The 16,537-nt window shown below is 64.7% G+C and overlaps 5 protein-coding genes across 5 annotated transcripts; 1 reads left to right on the top strand and 4 right to left on the bottom strand.

The window, feature by feature from the left end:
* Positions 1-6: 6 nt before the first annotated feature.
* LOC134160764 (2-acylglycerol O-acyltransferase 2-B-like) lies at positions 7-1,771 on the bottom strand (the record flags this gene model as incomplete). Its single annotated transcript, XM_062613080.1, has 4 exons — positions 1,516-1,771; positions 583-761; positions 265-469; positions 7-169 (listed from the first exon to the last, which is right to left on the bottom strand). Coding segments are annotated over exons 1-4 (641 nt in total), but the record flags the coding sequence as incomplete, so codon positions are not given.
* Positions 1,772-1,867: 96 nt separating this feature from the next.
* Positions 1,868-6,020, bottom strand: TAF6 (TATA-box binding protein associated factor 6). Its single transcript, XM_062613082.1, has 14 exons — positions 5,754-6,020; positions 5,466-5,552; positions 5,220-5,373; positions 4,985-5,041; positions 4,777-4,896; positions 4,554-4,696; positions 4,259-4,336; positions 4,062-4,163; positions 3,790-3,972; positions 3,635-3,709; positions 3,099-3,224; positions 2,801-2,974; positions 2,464-2,649; positions 1,868-2,267 (listed from the first exon to the last, which is right to left on the bottom strand). The coding sequence occupies exons 1-14, from the start codon at positions 5,907-5,909 to the stop codon at positions 1,956-1,958; spliced, it is 1,953 nt and encodes a 650-aa protein (XP_062469066.1). The 5' UTR covers positions 5,910-6,020; the 3' UTR covers positions 1,868-1,955.
* A 266-nt stretch (positions 6,021-6,286) lies between these two features.
* On the top strand, positions 6,287-8,521 carry LOC134160767 (proteasome subunit beta type-6-like). The gene is made up of 6 exons (XM_062613083.1): positions 6,287-6,417; positions 7,038-7,105; positions 7,191-7,322; positions 7,395-7,524; positions 7,881-8,025; positions 8,352-8,521. The coding sequence occupies exons 1-6, from the start codon at positions 6,343-6,345 to the stop codon at positions 8,486-8,488; spliced, it is 687 nt and encodes a 228-aa protein (XP_062469067.1). The 5' UTR covers positions 6,287-6,342; the 3' UTR covers positions 8,489-8,521.
* Positions 8,522-9,093: 572 nt separating this feature from the next.
* Positions 9,094-12,283, bottom strand: SLC25A11 (solute carrier family 25 member 11). Its single transcript, XM_062613084.1, has 8 exons — positions 12,111-12,283; positions 11,271-11,423; positions 10,529-10,735; positions 10,319-10,409; positions 10,067-10,157; positions 9,862-9,961; positions 9,711-9,762; positions 9,094-9,513 (listed from the first exon to the last, which is right to left on the bottom strand). The coding sequence occupies exons 1-8, from the start codon at positions 12,173-12,175 to the stop codon at positions 9,358-9,360; spliced, it is 915 nt and encodes a 304-aa protein (XP_062469068.1). The 5' UTR covers positions 12,176-12,283; the 3' UTR covers positions 9,094-9,357.
* Positions 12,284-13,338: 1,055 nt separating this feature from the next.
* On the bottom strand, positions 13,339-16,273 carry PFN1 (profilin 1). The gene is made up of 3 exons (XM_062613085.1): positions 15,996-16,273; positions 14,318-14,513; positions 13,339-13,613 (listed from the first exon to the last, which is right to left on the bottom strand). The coding sequence occupies exons 1-3, from the start codon at positions 16,125-16,127 to the stop codon at positions 13,516-13,518; spliced, it is 426 nt and encodes a 141-aa protein (XP_062469069.1). The 5' UTR covers positions 16,128-16,273; the 3' UTR covers positions 13,339-13,515.
* Between the last annotated feature and the right edge of the window lie 264 nt (positions 16,274-16,537).

The following is a 16,537-nucleotide window of genomic DNA, read 5'->3' on the forward strand; positions in this document are numbered from 1 at the left end:
CGCAGCGCGCAGCGCACGAAGCCCGTCCGGTGCCGCAGGCGCAGGCGCAGCGCCCCCGGGTGCGCGTCCAAAGCCTCGGGGGCCCCCCCGAGCACGATCGCGGCCACGTGGCCCCCCCCGGTGCGGCTCAGCAGGAACTCGAGGCTGCGGCGCTCCGAGGACACCAACCCTGGGGGGGGCGGGGGGACACGGACACAATGGGACCCCCAAAACCCCTTTTAGAGCCCCCCCACCCTCCGACCCCAGCTTTGGGCCCCCCCCCACCTCCGGCCATGAGGTATTCCCGGAGCAGGGGCACCCGGAACCAGGCGGGCAGGGTCAGGAGCTGCGGGCGCAGCCCCGGGAAGAGGCGCCCGAACCCCGTGGCTTCGGTGCAGAAGTTGCCGAAGGCGCCGGCGGCCAGGACGCCGTGGGGGTGCAGCCCCAGGAGGTAGCTCCCGTTCGGCTCCAGCGGCGCCGTGCGCCGGAGCTGCGGGAGCAGGGCCGGGAGAGGGCACTCAGCGGGCGGGCAATGCGGCGGGCAGCTAATGCCGCCCGAGGACCCCAGAGCCCTCTCAAAGGACCCCTCCGGCCCAGGCTCACCGAGATGGGGAAGTAGTCCCGGAAGTACTCCCAGAGCGTCCAGGAGCGGACCCAGCGGGAAGGGCGCCCCCCGCGGCAGGGGGTGTCGCGGTCCGCCCACAGCCAGAGCCCGTAGAGCAGCGCGGGCAGGCAGAGGGGCCCGCGCAGCGCCAGCGCGAACAGCAGCGTGCACAGCTGGGCTGCACCATTGCATTGGTGGGGGGGGACAGCGCGGCACCCCGCTGAGCTGGGCCACAGCGGGATGGGGCGTCCCGGTACCCCCAACGCCCCCCTGTGTGTGTGTGTGTGTGCAGTGATCCCTATGGGGGACACAGAGCTGGGCTGCACCATTGCATTGGGGGGGGCAGCGCGGCACCCCGCTGAGCTGGGCCACAGCGGGATGGGGCGTCCCGGTACCCCCAAACACCCCCCTGTGTGTGTGTGTGTGTGCAGTGATCCCTATGGGGGACGCAGAGCTGGGCTGCACCATTGCATTGAGGGGGGGGGACAGCGCGGCACCCCGCTGAGCTGGGCCACAGCAGGATGGGGCGTCCCGGTACCCTCAGACACCCCCCTGTATGTGTGTGTGTGCAGTGATCCCTATGGGGGACACAGAGCTGGGCTGCACAGCAGGATGGGGCGTCCCGGTACCCCCAAACACCCCCTCTGTGTGTGTGCTGTGATCCCTATGGGGGACACATTCCCAAATCCCCCCATGTCCACTATTCCCTATAGGAGGCACAGGGAAGGGAGAAAAAGGGGGAGTGGAGGGACTGGAGGACACCCTCCCCCCCCACCCGAGTAACCCCATTTCGAGCAGTCCCCATTACCCCCCCAGCACCCCAAGCCCCTCCTGGGTGCACCATTCCCTATGCGCACCCAACGAGTCAGGGGGGTTTGGGGGGGGGGGTCAAGGGGTGTTAAAGAGGGTCTGGGGGGGGGTTGGGGGCTCACCCAGGGCGAGGAAGGAGAAGACCCACTGCAGAACGGCCGCCGTTTGGAGCCGGCGCTGGAGCGGGATCCGGAGCGGGGCGAAGTGCAGCGGCATTGGGGGCAGTGGGGGACACTCGGGGGGCAATGGGAGGCAATGGGAGCACAGGGGGTGGGCGCTAGGACCCGATGGTTATAAAGGGGTTGGTTCCGCCCCCTCTGGGCTCCCCCGGGGGGGGTCTTGTGCAAATGGGTGTGCAAAGGGGAGCGCTTGTGCAAGGGGGTGGGGGGGCACTGGGATGGAGCAAGCGGTACTAGGGGGGCACTGGGATGAACTGGGAGGCACTGGGAGTTTATTGGACTATTTACAACATGGGGGTATATTGGGGGACCACCCCAGTGTCCCCACAGAGGGCCATTGCAGAGGGTGTCATTGGGTGTCCCCATAGAGGACCATGGGGGGGTCACTGTGTGTCGCCGGGTGTCCCCGGGTGCCCCTGGGGGCTGTCCCCAGGCTCTGCCTTGGGGGTGACGGCAGCGGGGGGGGAGGGCTGCGGCCCGGGGGGCGCGGTGGGGGTCGGGGGGGGTTTGGCGTCGCCGGGGGGAGGCAGGGACACCACGATGTATTTCTGCACGCTGCCGGCCACGGCGCTCACCGTGGCGCTGGGCACCGTGGGGGCGGCCGAGACGAGCTTCACCACCGGCTGCACGCTGGGGGCGCTCGTGCTCACCGGCGACGTGGCCGTGGGCGCGGGGCTTGTGCTAAACGTGAGAACCTGGGGGGGGGGGGGGGCACAGGGCGCAATGGGACCCACATCCCGTAATACCCATATATCCCATAATACCCACACATCCCATAATACCCCACACATCCCATAAAATGCCAGACATCTTGTAATACCTACAGCTCCCATAATACCCACACATCACATAATACCCCACACATCCCATAATACCCCCCAATGTCCGTACCTGTTGGCCGGCTCCTGCTCCCATGACGATGAACTTGGGGGGGGGCGAGGGCTGGGGGGGGCCCCCCCGTGCCCCCCCCACGGGCACAGCGATGGCCCCCGGCACCTTCAGCAGCCCGGGGGGGCGTGGGGGGGGTGCCCCTGGCACGGCTGGGGGAGGCTGAGACAGCGTCAGTGTGGGCCGGGGCTGAGGACAGGGACAACACCAGTGACGGGGGGACCCATAGCCCCCCAAGGTCCTCCATAGCCCTTGATGGCCCCATAGCCCGCCATGACCCCATAGCCCCCTAGAGCACTCCATAGCCGCCCATGACCCCATAGCCCCCCACGGCCCCCACCTGGGTGATGGTCAGCGTGGTCCTGTTCACCTGCTGTGCCGCCAGTGCCGCCTGCGCCCGTGCTTTGCCCACGTGGGAGCAGAGCAGGGCCCCCAGGTACCCAAAGTCCCCCCGATAGGCCTCAGGCTGGTCCGGTGGGGGGCGCAGCTTGGCCAGCACCGGGGCGCAGTGCTTCTGTGGGGAGAGGGCACCATGGGGGCACTGGCACCCCTTGACACCCCACCAGGGCCAGCATCGACCCAGCCCCACAGGGATGCAATGTCGTCCCCCCCAGCCCCACGGTGCCCCCGTATCTCACCAGCAGCAGGGTCTGGACGTGGTCAGCCCCAATCTTGTCGATGTTGCTGACGACGGGGCCCTCCAGGATGCTCCGGAGCCGCTCGCCCTCCACCTGCAGCCGCGGCAGGATCAGTGTCTTGATGACCTGGGGATAGAGGTGGACACGGTGGGACATGGGGGGCAATGGGGACACTGGGGGCAATGGGGACATGGGGGAAATGGGACATGGAGGGCAATGGGGACACGGGGACATGAGGGAAATGGGACATGGGGGGCAATGGGGATAGGGGGGCAATGGGGACATGGGAGAAATTGGACATGGGGGGGCAATGGGACACGGGGAGCAGTGGGGAAATGGGGGGCAACGGGGACACTGGGACAATGGGGACATAAGTGAAATGGCACATGGGGGGCAATGGGGATGGGGGGCAATGGGACACAGGGAGCAGTGGGGAAATGGGGGGCAATGGGGACATGAGGGGCAATGTGACATGGGGGGCAATGGGGACACGGGGGGCACTGGGGGTCAATGGGGGCACACGGGGCCTCACTCACGTCGTGTCCCAGCTCAGCCAGGCCTGCGATAGAGCCGTAGCGCGTAGTCCACGGGGTCTTCTCATCCACCCAGCTCTAGGACAGAGAGAGGAGGCTCGGGACCCACCGCCCGCCCCACCGTCAACCCCATGCCCCACGCCCTGTGCCTGCCCCACCTTGGTGAAGGTCTTGGTGATGCGGCTCTGGACATTGTTGGTGGTGGTGCTGAAGTTCTTGCAGACCTGGGCCACGAGGCGGGCGGCGAAGTCCCGCAGCGCCCAGTGGTTGTCCACGTCCGGGCGCAGGCAGAGCTGGCGGCTCACGATGCACGTCATCACCGCAGGGATGAGCTCGTGCAGCTGCAGGCACCACCGGACACCGTGGGGGGGGAATCCATAGGGAACCCATGGGGGACACGGATGCGGGGGATGGGGCGCGGGGGCCTCACGTATTTCTCCAGGTACAAGGTGGGGTTGTCCATCAGCGCCTTCACCATGCGCATGAGGTAGATGAGCAGGGCCAGGTTGTTCTGCACCACGTTGACACGCACCTGGGGGGGGGGAGGGGGGTGGCACCGGTGTCACCCCGCTGGGGCCGTGCCCAGGGGTCACATTGCAGTGGGGCACCCCCCAGTGTGGAGCTCACCCCCTCGGAGATGAAGGTGCTGAAGCGCGGCAGCATCTGGTAGAGCCCTGGGTCAGTGGCGATGCTCTGCAGGGCCTCCTGTGAGCACGGGGACACCCCGAGGGGCAGGGGGGGACAGGGGAGGGGGGGACAGAAGCCATAAGTAGAGCGCTGGGGCAATGGGGCGGGGGAGGAGACAGGGGACAGGGAAGCACAGAGACACCGACCCCAGGGCTCAGCGTATGGCTGAGGGCACCTCAATGGGGTCTCAATGGGGTGCTGGGGACCCCAGAGGGGGGTCTTTGGGGCCACTCACGGCTCGCTTGGCCTCGCAGGAGCCCACGCAGGCCTCGGTGATCTCCTTGTAGTAAAGCTGCTGCTCCACCGAGAGCTCGTGCACGCTGCGGGGCTTGAGGCGCAGGGGGGCCCCCTCCAGCAATGGGCCCTTCTTCTCTTTCCCTGGGGAGGGGGGGGTCAGAACCCTGCAGGCACCCCATAGACACCCCATGGGCACCCCACAGACACCCCTGGGCACCCACCTTTGCCATCCACGGTGGCCACGCTCTGGCCTTTGCCCTTCAGGGCCCCGTCCTCCTCCTGCCCTGGCTTGGTGGACTTGAGGGGCTCTGTGGCCTCCGCCTTCTGCTGCTCCTTGGGGGCTATGGGGGGACAAAGGGGTTTATGGGCCACAAAGGGGCTTTGGGGGGCCCCCAAAGGAGGAGGAGGAGGATCGGGGGGATCACGCACCAGGAGGGGGGTTCTCAGGGATGGCTGGTTGCACCCCCTCAATGCTGAGCCAGTGAGCTGGGGAGAGAGAAGGAGAAGTGAGGCCACCCAGAACTACCCCAAAATCAGCCCAAAGCACCCCAAACTACCCCAAAATCAGCCCAATTCACCCCATGATCAGCCCAAACTATCCCAAACTCAGCCCAAATTACCCCCAAATCACCCAAAAACCAGCCCACCCCCCCCCCCAAATCACCCTTGACGCAGACGTCGAGCGGCACGCGCGGAAGCGGGGTGTTGATGATATCGCTCAGCTCCACTTCCTTCTCCTCATAGAAGTAGAGCTCACGGCCACCGCCGCTGGCGAAGCGGAACGGGAGGAACTCCTGGGCCTGGAACCCGTACAGGGGCTGCGGGGGGACGGGAACGACCGGGGTCAGGGGCACCCCAGAACGTCCCCGGCCATGAAGGGGGGGGGCAAGGGGGGGAGTCCGGGAGCCACCTCCACGTTCTTCAGCTTCAGCGCCAAGTCCACGTCTCCCGGCGTCAGGCGGCGGCGCTTGCCCATGTGCATAAACTTGAGCGCGTCCTATGGGGGCACGGGGGGGGGCGGCAGCAAAGAGGGGATCCCCCCATTGCCAGCGCAGCCCCACGCATAGCGGATCTAAAGGGGGCTTGTGCCCCATAAGGGGGGATCCCCCATATCTCACTTCCCTCCCCAAATCCATGTGATCCAAAGGGGGGTCCCTCATTTCCCCCCCCCAACAACCCCAATGGATCCTCCCCGTACCTGCGCGATCTCCTTGAGGCGGTAGCTCGCCTCCTCGGCCAGCAGCTGGCAGCTCTCCTCGGGGACCTGCCCAATGCCCATGGCCTCCGCCATCACCTTCATGGACTCGGCGGGCAGCAGCGTGTGGCTCAGCTTCAGCTTCTTCTCCTCCGCCATCTTTCCTCCTCCTCCTCCTTCCCCTCACGGCGCCGCCATCGCAGCCAGACCCCTCAGCGCCGCCGCCATCTTGGCTTCTCCATCACCTCAGCGACAGGTCCTGCCCGGGTAAAGTTCTCTCTCCCCCGGAGATCGTTTGCCCTTCTCTCATCCACATCGACACCTCTCCTATGCCTTGAAAATGGAATATCGCAAGGCACAGTCGCGATATGGGAGTAAACCGGCGCTGGAGGATTGCGGGAGGAGTGATCACTATCGTCCTGTCAGGACCTGCGCGGCGCCTGCCACGCTGCCATAAAGCGCGGCATCCCCTTCGCGTGCCGCGCTCTGAGGCACGCTGACGCAAAGCGAGGCGGGATCTTCGCGTCATTGCGGTAAATCGCCCGAGTCACACGAGTGTCGCAAAGCGCGGTGTCGTAAAGCGCGGCGGGAGATGGCGGCCGTGGTGCAGCCGTGGGTCGAGCCGGGGCTGCCCCGAGACTGGGCCGAGGAGCCCGTCAGCACCGGCGTGAGCGGCACGGGCGCCTATGGGGCGGCTGTGGGGCATGGGGCTGAACGGGGCAGTTATGGGGCTGAGGGGGGCAGTTACGGGGTTGAATGGGGCAGCTATGGGGCTGAAAGCCCCGCTTTGGGGGCACTAATCGGGCAGAGCGGGGTGGTTACGGGTCTGAATGGGCAGTTATGGGTCAGGGGGGTGCAGTTATGGGGCTGAATGGGGTAGCTATGGGGCTGAAAGAGGCCCTTTGGGGAGCAGTTATGGGTCTGGGTGTGTGGTAGTGGGTGTGGGGAGGCACTTATGGGTCTGTGCAGTTACGGGTCAGGAGGTGCAGTTATGGGGCTGAATGGGGCACCTATGGGGCTGAAAGAGCCCCTTTGGGGGGCAGTTATGGGTTGGGGGGGGCAGTTATGTGTCTGAATGGGGCAGTTATGAGTCTGGGGAGGCAGTTACAGGACTAGGGGGGGAGTTATGGGGCGGGGGGGGCAGTTATGGGTCTGAATGGGGCAGTTATGGGGCTGGGGGGACAGTTATGGGTCTGAATGGGGCAGTTATGATTCATGGGGGGCAGTTATGGGGCTGGGGGGACAGTTATGGGGCAGAGGTGTCACTGCTCCACCCCTCCCCCCCAGACCACCATCATGGCAGCGGAGTTCGACGGAGGCGTCATCATTGGGGCCGATTCCCGCACCACGACCGGGTGAGCTCGGTGATGCCATCACCGTGACATCGCTATGACATCACTGTGATGTCACTGCTGACATCACTGCTGACATCACCGCCAGGTCCTACATAGCCAATCGCGTGACGGACAAGCTGACCCCCATCCACGACCGCATCTTCTGTTGCCGCTCGGGCTCGGCTGCCGACACCCAGGCCGTGGCTGAGGCCGTCGCCTATCAGCTCGCCTTCCATAGGCACGTGTGGGGTGCTATGGGGCTGGGGGGGGGGGGGTTTGCTATGGGGCTCATGGGTGCTCTGCTCTATAGCGTGGAGCTGGAGGAGCCGCCGCGGGTGCGCACGGCTGCGCGCCTCTTCCAGCAGACGTGTTACCGGTACCGCGAGGAGCTCAGCGCCGGCGTCATCGTGGCTGGTTGGGACCCACGGCGAGGGGGACAGGTGAGGCCTGACCCATAGCGAGGCCCTCAGACCCATATGGGGGCCCTTTGCCCATAGCCCCTTCAAGTGTACACGGTGCCCCCATGAAGCAACCCCCAACCCCATATTTCCCCCGATAACTCCTTTTCTCAGACCCACAACTCCCCATCCCAGCCCCATCACTGCCCATCCCAGCCCCGTAACCATATATCCCAGCCCCACATCTCCCCATCCCAGCCCCATAACCACATGTCCCACCCCATAGCCATCCATCCCAGCTCCGTAAGTCCCTGTCCCAGCCCCATAACTGCCCATCCCAGCCCCATAACCACATATCCCAGCCCCGTAGCCGCCCCATAGCGCCTGCTCTGCTGCAGGTGTACGTGGTGCCCCTGGGGGGGCTGCTCCTGCGCCAGCCGCTGGCCGTGGGCGGCTCCGGCAGCTCCTACGTTTACGGCTTCCTGGATGCCACCTTCAAGCCCGGCCTGAGCCGTGCCCAGTGCCAGGACCTGGTCACACGTGGTGCGTCCACTGGGGGGGTGGGGGGCTATGGGGGGCCTATGGGGTTTGGGAAGGGCTATGGGGCTGGTTTGGAGCTATTTAAGGCAATTTGGGGCTGCTTTGGGGCTATATAGGGGCTGTTCAGGGCTATTTTTGGGGGGTTCCTTTGGGCTGTTTAATGCTGTTACGGGGTGATTTGGGGCTATTTTCGGCTGGTTTGGGTCTATTTTGGGTTGGTTTGGGGCTATTTGGGTCTATTTTGGGCTGGCTTGGGGCTATTTGGGTCTATTTTGGGGCTCTTTAAGGCTGTTGGGGCTGTTCGGGGCTCTGACCGCCTCCCCCCGCAGCGCTGGCGCTGGCCATGGCCCGGGACGGCTCCAGCGGGGGGGTGCTGCGCTTGGCCGCCATCACGGCGGAGGGCGTGGAGCGGAGCGTACTAACGGGGGCACAGCTGCCGGGGGGGGACGGCGGGCCCCTGCACTGAGCGCGGGGAGACCCCGCAGGAGGACCCCCCCCCCCCTCCCCCCGCAGGGCGAGCTGGTACCATCCGGAGCGGGGGAGCTGGAATAAAGGTCGTGCGGAGGAAACGTGGCTGTTTTGGGGTGAAAAAGGGTGATTTGGGGGTTTGGAATGGTGGAATTTTGTGGATAACGGCCATTTATTGGGAAAACACACATTTTGGGGGAGAAGGACCCATTGGGATGAAAACACCCTATTTGGGGTAAGAAAGCCACGTTTGGGTGGGAAAAAGCCTCAATTTGGGGTGGAAAAGCCCCATTTTGGCGGTAAGAATATGTATTTGGGGTGCAAAAAAAAACATTTAAGGGGTAAAAAGGGGAAATTTGGGGTGGAAAAGCTGCATTTTGGGGGACATCTAAGGGTAAATTTGGGTTGTTCTGAGGCTGGTTTGGGATGTGGGCCCAGTATGGAGGCCTCCCTAATCCATCATGTGACGCACACACTCTCACCATGTGATTGACAGTGCAATGCCATGCTACCTCCACCGGACACCCTCTGCCCATGACCCTGCTATGGGGCAGCCCCTGCCATGGGGCACCCCCCGAACCAGCCGCTGCAATGACAATGGAATCATCCATGAAGCACTTTATAGGGTCCCCATAGGGACAGAGAAACACCCCCCAGTGCCCCACAGGGCCACCCCCTGGCCTCATAGAGCCAAGGAGCCCTCCCCCAGAGCTTTGGGGCTGCCCCATAACCGCTATAGGTACAAAGGGACACCCCACAGAGCTATAGGGCTGCTCCACAGCCCCCTACAGGGACACCCCACGGCCTTAAGAGCCCAGGGGACAGACACCATTGGCTCTATGGGGCTGCCCCATAGATTCCGTGGGGTCAGGCGCTGAGCACAAGGCGCTGGTACCACTTGTTCATCTGCTCGAGGAAGATGAAGGTCAACACTGTGTGGGGCCCGAGCCGCGCGTAGTAGGGGGTGAAGCCCTTCCAGAGGCTGAAGAATCCCTCGTAGCGAATGACCTTTACCAGCACGTCCTGGGGGGCAGAGTTGGGGGGGGACCCCAATGTGGATGTATGGGGGAACATCATGTGGGTCTACAGGGGGCAACCCCAATGTGGGTCTCGGGGGGGGGGGGACACCCATGTGGATCTATGGGGGGGAACCCAATGTGGGTCTATGGGGGGCATTAATGGGGGAGACACCTAAATATAGGGGTTCCCCCCCCACTCACCAGCCCCCCGCGGTACTCTGGCTTCCCATCAATGGTCCGCATGTTCTGGATGCTGTTGGGGGTAAAGAGGCCGATTTGGGGGGGACACCCCAAAATCAGACCTCCCCCATTAACTCAACATGGGGGGGGGTCATTAGCGCTAATGACCCACCGGGTCTTAACGATGTCCACAGGCATGGAGGCGGCGGTGGTGACCAGGCCGCTGATCATGCTGGCACTGAAGTGGCACAGGATGTCATCCTGGAAGCGGCCTGCAACACCCCAGAGCACCCTGAGAATCTATAGGGCTGCCCCATGGAATCCATGGGGCAGCAGCTTAGGGGCTGCCCCATAGCCCTGGATCCCCCCCAACTCACCCGAGTCCAGCAGGAACTGCTTGGATTGGGAATACGAGGCCAATTGGGCCGCATTGACCACGACGGCACGAGCCATGGTGGGGATGCAGCCCTGGGGAAGGGAGGGAAAAAAGGGGGTTTGGGGTCTCCCTGGTACCCACACACCCCATGGACCCCCCCATACCCCTCCCCATTGTGGGGTTCTCCCTCTTCTATGCCATTGGGAAGGGGTATAGGGTAAAGGGGGGTTTACAGGGGGGCAAGGGGTCTCACCCTCCAGAGGGTCGTAGGTCCCTCCTCCCGCACCATCCGCACGAGGGCGTCGAACACGTTGCGGTACCCGCGGCGCTCGGCAGGGGGCAGCCTGGACCGAACCAAAGCAGTGCGGGATGGCGGGGTGGGGGGGGTGTCAGCAGGGACCCCAAAGGGGGTTCAGGACCCCCAGTGAGGGATCAGTGGGGCTGCCCCATGGTCGATGCCCACCTCCCATCTGCTGTCATCCGGATGAGTGCCACCTCCGCCGGGGTCCCCACGAAGGCGCCGGCGGCACCCGCGCTCATCCCCACAGCAGCCTTGGCCAGGAACGGGGGGGGGGTCCCATCCGGGGCCCCCAGCAGCTCCAGCCCCACGCTATAGACCCCCAAGCGTGTGGTGGTGTAGGTGGCCTGGCGCAGCAGCCCCGCGGACAGCCTATGGGGGGGGGGAGAACAGCAGTGACATCATCATTGACGTCATCAGCATCATCATCCATCGTCTTCATTCATCATCATCCATCATCATCTTCATCTATCATCTTCATCATCGTCACCCATTATCATCTTTATCACCATTATCCATCATCATCTTCATCCATCATCATCTTCATCATCATTCTCCATTCTCCATCATCATCATCATCCGTTATCATCTTCCATCATCATCCACCATCATCATCATCTTCACCCCATCCCCTCCATCCCCCTCTTCAGCAGCACCAAGAACGCAAAACAGCTCCAAGAACACCCAAAACAGACCTCAAAACCCCCAAAAGTGACTCAAAACCTGACCCCAAGTGGCCCCCAGCCAGCTCCTGGCTCCAGGTTTGGGTGCCCAGGGCTGGTTTTCGGTGCTCAAAGCCCATTTTTGGGGCCCTGGTTCCATTTTTGGGGTCCAAGGGGGGGGTTCGGGGTCGCCGATGCCGTTTCCGGGGGTCCCGAGCCCAGTTCGGGGGCCCCCACGCCCGTACCCGGTGTAGACGCCACGCAGGCCCTCGTGGCGCAGGATGGAGCCCAGCGCGTGCAGGCTCGTCCGGTACTCGCGGGCCTTGGCCCCCTCCCCGCTGAGCTGCATCCGGTTCTTGACCAGGTCCAGGGGCTGCACGAACACCGTGGCCCCCATCCTGCACCGGGGGGGGGGGTCAAGGGGGGTCATCGGGGGGTAAAGGGGTTCTGGGGTGAATTGAGGTGGATTTGGGGGGGCTCAAGGGGTCTGAGGAGGGGTTTGGGGGGAGCTCAATGGGGTCTTAAGCACTTTTGGGGGTCACTGAATGGGTTTTGTGGGGACTTGGGGGGGTTGAAGGGGATAAAGGTGTTTTTGGGGTGTTCAAGGTGTTTTAGGGAGCATTAGAGGGGGTTCTGAATGGGTTAAAGGGGTTTGGGGGACTTAACGGGGTTTTGTGGTGGATTTAGGGGGCTCAAAGGGCCTTAGGGAGCACAGGAGGGGTTTTGTAGGGGCTGGAGGGGTTTTAGGGGGCACCAAAGGGGGGTTTGAAGGGATTAAAGGGCTTTTGGGGTCCTGAAGGGCTTTGGGGGGTCTTAAGGGGGTTTTGGGGGGATTTGGGGGGGGTTGAGGATTTAAAGGGGTTTTGGGGGGTCCGCAGCGTTTATTGGGGGGGTTATAGGGGCTTTAGGGGCCAAAGGACACGTTACGGGTGGGTTTTGGAGGGGCTTGAGGCGATTGGGGGTTCTGAATGGTCCCGGGGGGGGGGGGGGGGCTCGAAGCCGTTTAAGGGGGCACTGGGGGGGGGGGGGGGGGGGGGGGGGGGGCGGGGCCGTCGGTGCCCGGGGGGGATCGCAGTGGCTCTCACCCGGCCAGGCCTCCGAACAGGAACTTCACCCACTTCGGGGAGCTCTTGGGCCTCTCGGCCGCCATGGCCGGGGGGGGTCCCGCTGCCGGCGGGGAGCGGAGGGCACCAGGACCCGGGGGCGTCCCGGGGGTCCGCACCCGCCGCGCCCCAAGGTGACTCCGGCGGGGGGGAGAGAGGGGGGGGGAGGGTGTCAGTACGCATGCGCCGCGCGGCTGCGCGCGACGAAGGGGCGTGGCTTGAGGGGGGGCAGAACCTATGGGAGGAGCGGAAAAGCTTGTGGGCGTGGTTTCGTTGAGGGGCGTGGCTAACTGTGAGGGGAGCGGGAGGCGTGGCCACGCTGCCGGCCTCGCTCCGCCTCCCTCCTCTCATTGGTGGAAGGTGTTTAGGCGGGAAGCTTGCCCACCGCGGATTAGTTGCTGCTGCAGGAGGCTCCGCCCATCGGTAGACAGAGACACACACACACCCCCCCTCCGCCGCCATGTTGAGCGGAGGGAGGGGAGGGACCGGGCCGGGTCCTGGGTCTGTCCCCGGGCACCGGATCCGGTTCAGGCCCCGGCTCCGGCCCCGGGCCGAGGCTGCGCTGAGCCCTCGGCACCACCCGGAGCGGTTCCGGAGCGTCCGAGGGGTCAGGTACGTCCTGGGGCGACAACCGGCACGGCTGCCCCATGGCAGCCACACAGTTCAACCAGCCCCGTAAGTGCTCCGAGCAGCGCTGGCAGCCCCATAGATCACCCGCACACCCCAGCCAGCCCCACAGCAGCCCCGTGGCTGCCCCACGGCTCCCGTTCCAGGCCCCTCCTCCCACATCCACCCCCCATGGAGGAAGGGGGGGTGGGGGAGGAAGCGTCCCGGCCGCGTCGTTGTCCTTATAAGGCCTCGGTGGCGCCGGAGCCGCTTCCGCCCCACAACCCCCCCGGCCTGAACTATGGGGCCTGCCCCACATCAGCCCCCCCACACACACACACTTCCGGCCCCGCAGTGCAGTGGGGCAGCCCCATAGAGCCCCATTTAGGGGGGCATCCGAGTCCCCCCAAGTGCTCAGTAGCCGCTCTCCTGCCCCCCAACAACGGCCTCTTGTAGCTTTGGGGGGGGGGGGTTGGGAGTCCGCAGCCCTGCCCCATAGCGGACTTTGCACCCCTCCCCCCGGGTGTGGTGCAGCACCTTGGACCCGGGTGTTCCCCACCCCAAACGTACACAGCGGGGCCTGCCCCACACATCCTGCCCCACAGCAGCTCCCCACGAGGCGTCTTTATTGCTGCCCGCAGCGGGGGAGTGTGTAAAAGGGGGAGGGGGGATTAGGTCCTGAAGGTCCTGGTGGTCCCTGGCAGGTCCTGGTGGTCCCGGGGGGGGGTCACTTGTGGGTCCCGGGTGGTCACTTGTGGGGCAGGGGGCACTTGTGGGGCGCTCAGTACTGCGAGCGCCGCAGGTGGTTGGCCATGTCGTAGCACTTCTTGTTCACACACCCGCCGTGGACGCCCTCCTTGCCCATGGCCAACACGATGGCTGCAGGAGGGGGGCGGATCAGTGGGTCTGCCCCATAGCCAGCCCCACACATCCCCCCATGGACCGCAATGGGTCACCCCATAGTGCTGAGAACCCCCTGTGTAGAGGGAATTGGGGGGGGCCTAAAGGCCATGGGGCACTTGGGGGTCAGGAGGTGATGGAGGTGCCATAGGGTCACATTGGGGTGCTGGGTGTGGGTGCCATGGGGCATTCTATAGGGGTGCAAAGGGGTGACAGGAGATTTTATAGGGTCACATAACAGTGGGAAGGGGTGACATGAGGTGACGGGGGGGTTCCATAGGGTCATAATAGGGGTGATGGGGGGTTCCATAAGGTCCCATAGAGGTGCTGTGGAGTCCCACAGGGTCCTATAGGGATGCAAAGGGGTGACATGAGGTGACGGGGGGGGTCCATAAGTTCACATGGGGATGTCAGGAGGGTTCCAGAGGGTCACATACGGACACAAAGGGGTGACAGGGAGATTCCACAGGGGCGCTATGTGGTGATGGGGGTCCCACAGGGCGCTAAGGGGTGATGGGGATCCCATAGGGCACTACAGGGCAATGGTGTTCCCATTGGGCGCTATGGGGTGATGGGGGTCTCACAGGGCGCTATGGGGTGATGGGGGTCCTATTGGGCACTATGGGGTGATGAGAGTCCTATGGGGCGATGTGGGTCCCATAGGGCGCTCTGGGGTGACTCACTCTTGTTGGTGATGGCAGCGGTGATGTTGACGGTGGGGGTGCCGGGTGCCCCCCCCTTGCTGCGCAGGTCCATGCTGTGCTCGCCCTCCACCAGCAGCGAGTCCCGGATCACGGAGCAGCGCAGCCCCCCCAGCGTCAGCCCCGACACCAGCAGCGGCCCCCGCTCGGGGCTCACCAGCGCCTGCACCTCCGCTGCCTGTGGACCCCCCCCATGGACACCAATGGATCATCCCAGAGCCCGCCCCGTGGGACTGGCAGTGAGCTACAGGGGGGACAGGATACATACACCTGGACCCCCCCATGGGTCACTCCATGGCCCCCACAGGGAGCAATGGGGGACAAGTCAACCCAGGACCACTCTGTCATGGGCCCCAATGGTTCACCCCATAACCTCCCACCATGGGCCCCATAGTGAGTAGTAATGGGGCCCAGGCCACCCCAGAACATCCCTCCCCATGGACCTCCCCCATGAACCCCAATGGAATACCCCATAAGCCCCCCCATGGGCCCCACAGGGAGCACTTGGGGACAGGTCACCCATAACGCCACGACGGACCCGTAAATGAAGTTCCACCCATGGACCCCCTCCCATAGAAGTGCCCCTGCCCCATAGACCTCCATAACCCCAATGTGGAGACCCCCCCATTACCCCCACAAATAACCCCCTAAATGGACCCTCCCCCTCCTTAACCCCAACCCAAACCCTCCCCCCCAACACTTCCTCCCCCCTCCCCCCATTTCCGGGGGGGTTTCAGGCATCCGGGGACCAGGAAATGGGAGGGGGGGAGAGGGGGAGGGGGTTTGCGCCTGCCCTCCCCCACAGGAAGCCCCGCGGCCGCCCCTCCCCCACAGGGAAGTGCACATTCCGCACATTTTTACTTCCTTTTTCACTTAAATCTTAAATTTTCTCATATTTTTCATCATTTAAATTGGGGCTCCCCGCCGTGCCCCCCCTCGAGTGGGGGGGGCCCACAGAGTGACATGGGGGGGCCACAGGGGTTCCCTCCTTCCTAAAGGCATGACAGGGAGGCTTTAGGACCCAGCGGACACCTGGACCCTCCCATTAAGCAGTATAGGAGGGGGGCAGTGGGGGTCTTTCCCCCCGCTGGACGCCTGGATCTCCCCATTAAGGGATATAGGGGGGTTCGTTATGGTCCCCCATATCCTGTATGGGAAGGGGGTCCCGGACCCCCCATGTCCAGCATAAGGAAAGTTTAGGACTCCCCCCCACCATAAACCCAATTAATGGGGGGGCCTTTAGGACCCTATGGACTCCTAGATGATACCATTAGACCACATAGGGGTGCCCCCCCTTCCCAGCCCCCATAACCGCCCATAAGCCCATTATTGGGAGGGTGCTTCAGGACCATGCGGACTCCTGGGTCATCCCATTACCCCATAGAGGGGTGTCCATAGGGGTCGCCTCTTCCCAGCCCCTATAACCCCATTGGGGGGAGGGGTTAGGACCCCGCAGACACCCGCTCCCCCCCCCCCCCCCCCCCCCCCCCCCGCTTCCTCCCCATGGGCGGGGCCGCTCCACGCTGGCAGCTCCCGCGTTCTTCTCCCTTTTTTGTCCCTCCTCGGCCCCCGTCGCCCATATGGGGGTGGAGCCAACCGGGACTCCACGGCGGGAAACCCCCCCCCTCCTTCCCCTTCTGTCGCGATAGCGAGCCCTTACCGTGATATTAGCGAAGGTCTTGCCGGGGGCCGCGGCCCACACGGCGGGGGTATCGCGATAGCCGACGATGGCGGCGTCCTGGCAGGTGCCGTCCGCCAGCAGCGTGTCCACGTACGGGGCCCACCCGCTCATGGCGGCGGCGGCGGCGGGAAAAGAGGCGGGGGGCGTGGCCTGGCGGGCCGAGGAGGCGTGGCCTGGTGGACGGAGGGGGCGGGGCCTCGGCTCCTCGTCCAACCCCCGCGCCTGCGCAGTGCGGAGCAGCGGCACGGATTGGCCCGGCGGTGGCGCGGCCGTTCGCGGCGCCTTTCATAGGGGAGCCCGGGGAGGGGGCGGGGCCTCAGGGGGAGGAGGTGGGGCTTGGCGGGGCGGGAAACGCCCCTCGGTCTGGGCGGCTGGAACGGAGCCGGGGGGGGGAAGCGAGATATCGCGACCCCTGCCCCGTTATCGTGACCCCCCCCCTTCCCATGACCCCTTCGAGCGGGCGGTAAAGACCCTCCCCCACACCCCTGGGGGGGAAATGCCCCTCCCCCACTCTGTGAATG

The sequence above is a fragment of the Pezoporus occidentalis genome, unplaced genomic scaffold (assembly GCF_034315485.1).
Source record: "Pezoporus occidentalis ecotype Australia unplaced genomic scaffold, CSIRO_AGI_Poc_V1 ctg1632, whole genome shotgun sequence".
Classification (NCBI taxonomy): domain Eukaryota; kingdom Metazoa; phylum Chordata; class Aves; order Psittaciformes; family Psittacidae; genus Pezoporus; species Pezoporus occidentalis.

Excerpts from the sequence above, each read along its gene's own strand:
- PFN1 (XM_062613085.1), bottom strand. The coding sequence starts at position 16,127 with ATGAGCGGGTGGGCCCCGTACGTGGACACGCTGCTGGCGGACGGCACC. Across the intron at positions 14,514-15,995 it reads AGACCTTCGCTAATATCACG|GCAGCGGAGGTGCAGGCGCT; the intron begins GTAAGGGCTCGC and ends GGGGGTCCACAG. Across the intron at positions 13,614-14,317 it reads CGCTGCCATCACCAACAAGA|CCATCGTGTTGGCCATGGGC; the intron begins GTGAGTCACCCC and ends CCCCTCCTGCAG.
- TAF6 (XM_062613082.1), bottom strand. The coding sequence starts at position 5,909 with ATGGCGGAGGAGAAGAAGCTGAAGCTGAGCCACACGCTGCTGCCCGCC. Across the intron at positions 4,897-4,984 it reads CCCTGAGAACCCCCCTCCTG|CCCCCAAGGAGCAGCAGAAG; the intron begins GTGCGTGATCCC and ends GTCCCCCCATAG. Across the intron at positions 2,975-3,098 it reads ACGTCCAGACCCTGCTGCTG|AAGCACTGCGCCCCGGTGCT; the intron begins GTGAGATACGGG and ends CTCTCCCCACAG.
- LOC134160767 (XM_062613083.1), top strand. The coding sequence starts at position 6,343 with ATGGCGGCCGTGGTGCAGCCGTGGGTCGAGCCGGGGCTGCCCCGAGAC. Across the intron at positions 6,418-7,037 it reads AGGAGCCCGTCAGCACCGGC|ACCACCATCATGGCAGCGGA; the intron begins GTGAGCGGCACG and ends CCTCCCCCCCAG. Across the intron at positions 8,026-8,351 it reads CCAGGACCTGGTCACACGTG|CGCTGGCGCTGGCCATGGCC; the intron begins GTGCGTCCACTG and ends CTCCCCCCGCAG.
- SLC25A11 (XM_062613084.1), bottom strand. The coding sequence starts at position 12,175 with ATGGCGGCCGAGAGGCCCAAGAGCTCCCCGAAGTGGGTGAAGTTCCTG. Across the intron at positions 10,158-10,318 it reads GACCTACGACCCTCTGGAGG|GGCTGCATCCCCACCATGGC; the intron begins GTGAGACCCCTT and ends TCCCTTCCCCAG. Across the intron at positions 9,962-10,066 it reads GCAGTTCCTGCTGGACTCGG|GCCGCTTCCAGGATGACATC; the intron begins GTGAGTTGGGGG and ends GGGGTGTTGCAG.